General features: G+C 46.9%; 1 protein-coding gene across 1 annotated transcript in view; it reads left to right on the top strand.

The window, feature by feature from the left end:
• Mcf2l2 (MCF.2 cell line derived transforming sequence-like 2) overlaps positions 1–8111 on the top strand; it is a 196619-nt gene that overhangs the window by 169171 nt on the left and 19337 nt on the right. The window contains exons 20-22 of the mRNA XM_023700648.1: positions 4234–4449; positions 5438–5530; positions 5705–5783. Coding sequence (XP_023556416.1) covers positions 4234–4449; positions 5438–5530; positions 5705–5783 — 388 coding nt within the window. The remainder of the gene's footprint in view (positions 1–4233; positions 4450–5437; positions 5531–5704; positions 5784–8111) is intronic.

Genomic DNA, 8111 nt, shown 5'->3' with positions numbered 1-8111 from the left:
TTTGCAGAGCCAGGGATTGAACTCAGGTCCTTGCGCTTGCCAGGGAAGCACTTATTCCACTGAGCCATCTCCCCAGCCCCATCTTATATTTATTCTTTCTTCCTGTTAGTCTATCATTTAAATGACCCACAAAAGTATTTTTCTGAGCTCGATCCCCTGGCCTGCCTTGTTGGCCCTGCCCCCGGGGTGCACAGAGATGGCGATTGAGACTGGGCGTGGTGGCGCGTGCCTGTAATCCCAGCACTTGGGAGGCTGTAAACAGGAGGATCGCTACAAGTCCGATCTACACAATGAGACCTGCACACCCTGTACACCCTGTCCTAAATACAAAAAAAAAAAAAAAAGTATTTTTCTAGGGCTGGCAAGATAGCTTAGCGGACTAAGTGCCTGCGTGGGCAAGCACAGAGACTGGGGTTTGATCCCCAGCACCACATGCCATGCTGGCCCCACCCTCTCTGAGCCAGCCAATGAGTCCCAGCGTGATAGCGCACATGTGTAACCCTGCGAGGGCTATAGACAGGAAGATCACTATGAGTCCTAGCTGCTTAGCAAGACCCTGTACCAAATACATAAAATATTTTAAAAGTATTTTTCTAAGTTTTAAAATAAATTTGTTGGATGGAATGCAGAGATATAATTTACTTCCCTAATGTGCAAAAGGCAAAACCAAAAAACCTTAATAGCCAGGGGAGATGCGGGTAATGAACACGTTGCAAAGTTACGTAGTGAGGTTGAATGAGACATCTTTCTTTTCTGGAGTAAATTTATATAAGTCCGTAAAAGCCTTTTATGGGGGGGTCAAGTTCACTGGGGCCCAGGGCCAGCTATTTATTTCTATTTCAGTTCCCCCTGCCTTCGCATTGTGTAACACCTTCTCCCCGTGTGTAACCTCGGGTCCACAGTAAGCGCACAGCCTCAGTGATTCAGCGGAATTGCCTGCGTGCCCCCCGCCCCCCACGGAACCGACTCAAGAGTGCTGTCCGGAGAAAATGACAACTAACTCACCGCGAAGGCGCCCGGCACTGTAGGCGCCCGGCAGCCGCTGCCTGACCCTGCCGAGCTGGCCGGCCCGACCTGCACGCCGCACAGGAAGGGACCTTCGGCCTCTGGCTACCGTGGTTCTCGGCTTCTACGGCTTCTGCTTTCCATCTCTGTGCCAGGTTGCGGGTTGATTGATTTACACAGATGTTTCCTGCTTCTTTGCACAAGTACTCTGCACGCCGGCTCTCGCTGCCAAGAACGAGACCTTGGGCGCCCGAAGAGGCCTCTTTCGGGCCCTCGAGGTGCCCGCGTCTCTCGCAGTCTGGCTCTTCCTCTGACAGCGCAGTCACGTTCTCAGATCAGAGCTCTTGCCTGAACCGTCCCATGCATGAGATGGCAGCGTTTTCTGGATTATTTTGCCGTCACCTGCCACAGGGAGGAGGCCGTCAGCTGTGTCGCTTGCTCCCGTTCCCTCCCCCAGCAGTCGGCTTCTCCAGTGCGCTCCGTCATGGGGCAGGGCTGCACGCACTTCATCGCTGTGGTGGAAAATGGCTGGAGGTGTGCTCACCTTCCAGGGCTTCTGGAAGGAGATGCTGCAAGCTGGCGGACTTAAAACAACCCAAAGGCCGGGAAGCCCAGCACTGGGAGGCTGAGGCAGGAGGATCGCTGTGAGTTTGAGGTCAGCCTTGGCTACATGGTGAGTTCACGGCCAGCCTCACCTATACAGTCAGACCCTGTCTCAAAAATACCAACAATAAATACATAAATAAACACAAATTCACTCCCTCACAGTTTTGAAGGCTGGCTGGATGATCCACACAAAGCCGTCAGCAGGAAGACTCCTCCTTGCCTCTTCCAGGCTTCCGGTGGTCCTCAGCGATGCTCAGAGCTCCTCCTCCATACACCGCCTCTGTCCAGTTCCCGCCTCTGTCCTCCCAAGGGTCACTTCCCTCTGCACGTGGCTCTGTATTTTCCTTTGCTCCTGGTACAAAGATATAAGTCACTGGATTAGGACCCGCACTAAACCAGTAGGGTCTCAGCTGCACTAATTACAAATGAGGTCACCTTCTGAGGCTCTGGGGACCTGAGTCTTTTGGGGGACACTATTCAACCCAGGACAGGGTAATCCAGCATTTGGGAGGCTGAGGCAGGAGGACTGCTGCAAGGCCAGCCTGAGCTACATAGTGAGACCCCATCTCAAAAAAGATAAATGTGAAAGTGACAGCTGAGGCCTGAGGTGATGATGTGGGAAGGGGTCATAGTTGGGCAGACAGAGTGAGACCCCAGGGGTCCTCAGGAACCACCACCCCTCTGCCTTGCAACAAAGTCAGACTAAGCCCCAGTCACACAAAGGAAACCCAATGTATGGGGCAGCGGGGGATTCCTCAGGGAGGGTTTCAAAGGTGAATTTTACAAATCACAAAGAAAATTAAGCCAGAAAATAGGCAATAAGCACCATAGAAATGACTAGGGGTTATTTCTCTTAGTGTTGGTGTTTTAGAATTTCAGAAGTGCACTCAATTCTTTCTTAAAAAGACAATGTGCTTGTTCAACGTATAAACAAACCACAAAAATAACCAGTTACAAAAAATATACAAATTTCTGGTATTTTACCCTCAGAGAAGTCATACAGCTTTTTCTCCCTTGGGCAATGTGATTCCTGGAGATGAATTCTTGACTATCTGCCTCAACTGATCTAATTTTGTCAAAAGTATCAGGTAAAACACTGTGCAGGTAGTCACTAAGCCAGCCCCGAGAGCGCACAGGAGGTCGGGTCCTCTCTCTGGAGGCGGGGGATGCTGGTGGGTGCTTGGAACCAAGGAGGTGCTTTTTTTTTTTTAATTTTTTTTGTGGAACCGGGCATTGAACTCAGCCCCTTGTGCTTGCCAGGGAAGCGCTTATTCCACTGAGCCATCTCCCCGGCCCCAAGGAGGTGCTATTTTAAAGCAGTTTTGGGGGATTATTTTTTCACTCAACACTCACTGTGAAAAACAGAGTTAGCGCTACCTGCCCTGCCTTTCTAAATCTTGTTCTCAGGCTCTCGTGTACTCAAAGCTGACATTAGGGTAAGGGTGGCATACAGATTATCGTAGGTCTATATTGCAGAAAAAAATCTGTCTCCCTTGAACATAATTTCAAAAGTTCATTTCCTGCCTTTTGAAATAGACTGTCTGGAGAAACCAAAAGTATAAAGAAGAACAAAAATGTATAGTAGGTATTGTGAAACAGGAAAAAACTATTCAAATGGGGTAGGGAACAAGAAAGTGAGGAGGGGAAAAGGAAGAAGAGAAAATAAAAAGTGAGAAAGGAAGAAAAAATTGGAAATGTATTTGTAAATAGGGAGGAGAGGAGGGGCTGAAGGGAGGGTAGGGGAATGGGGGGGGACAAGTTAGATGCTGAGCAGGTACGGGTCCTCTGTGGTGAGTGTGAGCACTATATATGCCTAAGATGTACTGATAAAATCTGATTGGAAAAAATAAAATAAAATCGAAGAACCTTGTTTCCATCAAAAAATAAAATAACAGGGCTGGGGAGATGGCTCCGTGGATTAAGCGCTTCACTGGCAAGTGCAAGGGCCTGAGTTCAATCCCCGGTTCCACCAAAAAAAATAAATAAATAAATTAAAAATAAATTAAATTAACTGAGCTCAAGTGCAAAAATAGAAAGAAAACTAAAACAGAATTCTAACTAAACAGTATTGTAAGACAAATACTTTTTTTCAGAGTACCAGTGCCTTTTCTTTTGGCTTCATTTTGTTTTGTTTCTTTGAGACAGGGTCTCACTAAATTGCCCGGCTGGCTTCCAACACTCCTCCTGCCTCAGCCTCCCAAGTGCTGGGGTTACTTACAGCCCTGTACTGCCGCTAGTTCAAGCATCTTAGCGCCTTTACCTCCATCCCCTCTCAGAGCTGGGTTTATTTCCTTACCCATAGGAATGGCACCATGATCAATGAGGCTTACAATCCTCTAGTTTTTGCTTTTTTTTAATGTATTTGTTACAGGGTCTCACTACACAGGTCAGACTCGTAGTGATCCTCCTGTTTTCAGCCTCCCCAGCTCTGGGATTACAGGTGCGCACCACCACGCCCAGTCTACAACCCTCTAGTTTGGATGTAGTAACCGACTGGCCTGAGTAGTGCTTGTAGAATAATCTCAAATAAGCCTGCTTCCTAGTTTGGAAACACACCCCTCAGTTCCTTCTCCGGCGAGTGATTTATCGGCTGCTTTCTTTATGTATCTGTGTTTCCAAAAGGATGATATCGAAAAGCTGGGCAAGCTGGTGATGGACGGGCCATTCAGCGTCTGGACCATTCACAAGGAGCGCCACAAAGTGAAGGATCTGATTAGGTTTAAGCCCAGCCAAAGGCAGATCTACCTGTTTGAACGGGGCATTGTGTTCTGTAAGATTCGAATGGAGCCTGGTGACCGAGGCTTGTCACCTCACTACAGCTTTAAGAAGGCTCTGAAGGTAAGGGGGCCCCTCTGGGGAGGGAAGATTGTTCCCTTTGTTTTTCAGAGGAGGAAAGCAAGCTTGCTTGCAGAGGGAGCATGGTGGCGCGGCACAGCTGGAACCCACCCCAGGCTGGGTCTGAGGCCAGCCCTGCACGGGCCAGCTGGACCAGCTGGACCAGCTAGTTAGCGGAAGACCCACTTTCCACCAGCAGAGAGGAAGAGGCTCTGGTGATCAGAGCCCAAGCCAGATTTCTTCTTAGCTCTAACCTTCTCGGTTGCAAGACCACATTGAGTGCTGCTCTTTTTTCTGTTAGTGCCTACGTTTAAACCTTTTAAATTGTTATTAGCAAACATTGGCAGCATGTTGATTGCATTCATCCTGGGGGTTGCTTTGTCCACCTAGTCATAAAGTTGCCTAATCACCACTAACGTGTACACAATGCGTCTCAGTTCTTTCTATATCCCGTTCCCCTCGCTCTCTTCTCTCCCTCCATCCCCTTCCCATTTGCAAAACATCTGCTCCCCTGGCTCTTACTCGCCTTTTATTTTTCTCTTTAAATGTTTTATTCAAATGCACACCTCTGACCTTGACCCTAGGCCTTGGCGAACCCAGGTCCACACCTGGCTCCCTCCTACACAGGAAATGTTTCATAGCCAGCTAGCTATCACACACACACACACACACACACACACACACACACACGATTAAGACTATTGTTTTATTTGTAGTTGTGTTTGTTTTTATTTCTCAGGGGACATTCATTGACTTACTGTTTGAGATTTGTACAACGGGTGTTAAAAGACAAATGACTTCTTAGCTTCACGACTGGGGCTGCAGGGAAGCATAGTCCCTGTTTCCTTCCAAGCCTGACTGAATTCTGCCGCCTCGGGCCAAAATGAGAGCAGAACATACTTGGAAGGAAGAAGAAAGAGGCCTAATGGGGCAGCCGAAATTGTAACACAAAAAACCAGGGGCGTAGAACATGTCTCTTTCTTTATGACAGTTGGTGACACTTTCAATTCACCAGCTTGGAAGAGGGAGCAATAAGAAGTTTGAAATTGCCCCCCGAAATGGACTGGAAAAATATATCCTGCAGGTAAGGCCCGTGCTGTCCCCCTCGGCCTCCCCTCCTGGTCAGCTGTTGTGTTCCTGTCACTGGACGAGGAAATTCTGTCTCCTTTCCCTAAAGGTTGCTCGGAGGAAAATTCCCTGGGCAACTAATACTCAAGGTGATGTGCTCCTCCTGGTGTATTTTTATCTGTAATTGCAGGCACCTTCAAAAGAAATCAGAGATTGTTGGTTTACAGAAATAAGTAAATTATTGGTGGAACAACAACACGAGGTGAAAGGTAGGTGGCCGCCACAGACTTCGGTCTGGACAGCTTCGCTGGTTCCAGCTTCCTAGTGGCTGTGGATGCCCTGGAGCTGTACTCAAGAATGGTTTGCCAGGAAAAGTCACTGTGCCCACATTTTCATGGTCCGTGTGTGTGTGTGTGTGTGTGTGTGTGTGTGTGTGGTTATATGTGGTTGTGTTGGCATGTACCCTAGAGTTATATCCCCTACACACCTAATTGCCAACAACAGCTTCTTAATCAAAAATCCAAAGCTATTCAAGAAGGTGCTCACCGAGATAGCAGCGCCCAGTACTCCCTTGCGGAAGCTGTGATCGCCTGTCCAGGACGTGAGATGCGATGCAGCACAGCTTCACCCCCGGAAAGCACACAACTTACCTCGTCATAAAGGTGGCTAAGCATCACCAGCCTAAGGCTGATACACTCTCCTCCCCCCCCAAAAAAAGTTTTGAACCAACTAGTGATCATCCCCCACCTTCCCCTTCTCTCTAGCAACCATTATTCTACTTTTTGTTACTACAGGATTTATTTACTCTAGACATTTTATGTAAATGGAATCCAATAGAAAGTCATTCTTTCTCTCTGTCTCTGTCTGTCTGTCTCTCTGTCTGTCTCTGTCTCTCTCTCTGTCTCTCTCTCTCTCTCTCTCTCTCTCTCTGTCTCTCTGTCTCTCTCTCTCTCTCTCTCTCAGTTTTTTTATACCAGGAATCGAACTCAGGACCTTGTGTTTGCCAGGCAGGCACTGTGCCACTGAGCTATGTGCCTGGCCTTGTTCTTTCTAGCAAATGCTTTCACTTAGCATAATTTTTCAGCTTTCACATGTGTCAGTAGGCTGTTGCTTAGGATGGGTGATCAGAGCCCAGTATATGGATGAACCATTATTTTAATCTACTTGAGCTGGTAGAGCAGAAGGCCACAGACTGAGCTATCTGTAATGCAGAGAAGTATGCAGGTTCACAGCGGCAGCCCTTAGGAAACCCAAGGCCAGGCGCTGCACCTCCTGAGGGTCTTCTCCGCATCATCTCACAGAAGGTAGGAGGTCAGAAGAGGGGAGAGGGGAAGGAAGGAGGGAGGAGGGCACAGCGCCACAGGTGGGCCTGAAGGAGGTGCCGCGTGTCCAGGCATCTCCCCCTGGGCGTCATGTTCCCAATATATGAACCCCAGAGAAGGTATTCAGACTAAAGCATTGTATCTAGTCATTCATGGGTTGATGAGCGGTCGGTCTGGTTGTTTCCATTTTGTGGATTTTGTAAACAGTGGTGCTGTTGACATTTGCATACAAGTTCTTTGTATGAATCTTCATCCCTAATTTTACTGGGTATTGAATGGAGCTTGTGGACCCCACAGTAATCTAGTGAGCGTTCTGAGGAACTTCTAATTTGTTTTCCAAAGCAGTAGCATGTTCCAAATTCACATCAGCAATGTATGTAGGTTCCAGTTTCTCTGCTTCCTCACTGACACTTGCTACTGTCTATCTTTTTTTTTTTTTTTTTAGTGGAGTCAGGGATTGAACTCAGGCCCTTGCGCTTGCCAGGGAAGCACTTATTCCACTGAGCCATCTCCCTGGCCCCCAATATTATTATTTATGGCCACCCTAGAAGTATGAAGCAGCCCCTCACTGGAGCATTGACCCCCATTTCCAGCCCTGTCAAGCATCTTTGCCTAACTGGCAAACATCTGTGTCTTTGCATTTCAAAAAGTTCTTATTACTACATATTTGTAGTCCATAATGATTACAATTGCTGTGGGCAGTTGTTCCATGTAATAAATTAATGTGCCTTTCATGGTTGACTTGCAAAGGCTATTTGCATATTCTGGAACTAGAACCCTTGTCAAATATTTGCAAGTTTTTCCTCATTGATTGCGTTGTTTTCACTCTCTTCACAGAGTCCTTTATTTTGACAAAAATCTAACTTGTCTGTCTACTTACTTTGGTTTCTTATTTTTTGGAACAACTGTAGCTTAACCGAAGGTCATGAAGATTTCACCCATGCTTTTTCTGATACAATAGAATGTTAACTCGTACAGTTGGGGCTTTGCTGCATTTTGAATTGATTCTTTAATGGTTAAAATTCACGTTTGAATAAGATTTTCACTTTCACATTTAGTGGGGTTTTTTTTGTCTGCTTGGTTTTTTTTTTAATTGGTCCTTTTAACAGCAGGGATATTTGGTGGGAAAGTTCACACCAAGTTCCATCCATGAGTTTTAACATCCTCTGTGGGCGATGTCACCAGGGTAAGAGATGCCAGGCTCATTGGAAAGCATGTCTCCCATTATTTATATTGACAATGATTTATGTGTGTGCTAAGAAAAATTGTACACTA

This window comes from Octodon degus, unplaced genomic scaffold (genome assembly GCF_000260255.1).
Source record: "Octodon degus isolate 3935 unplaced genomic scaffold, OctDeg1.0 scaffold00126, whole genome shotgun sequence".
Lineage (NCBI taxonomy): Eukaryota > Metazoa > Chordata > Mammalia > Rodentia > Octodontidae > Octodon > Octodon degus.
This window is presented reverse-complemented; position numbering and strand designations above follow the sequence as displayed.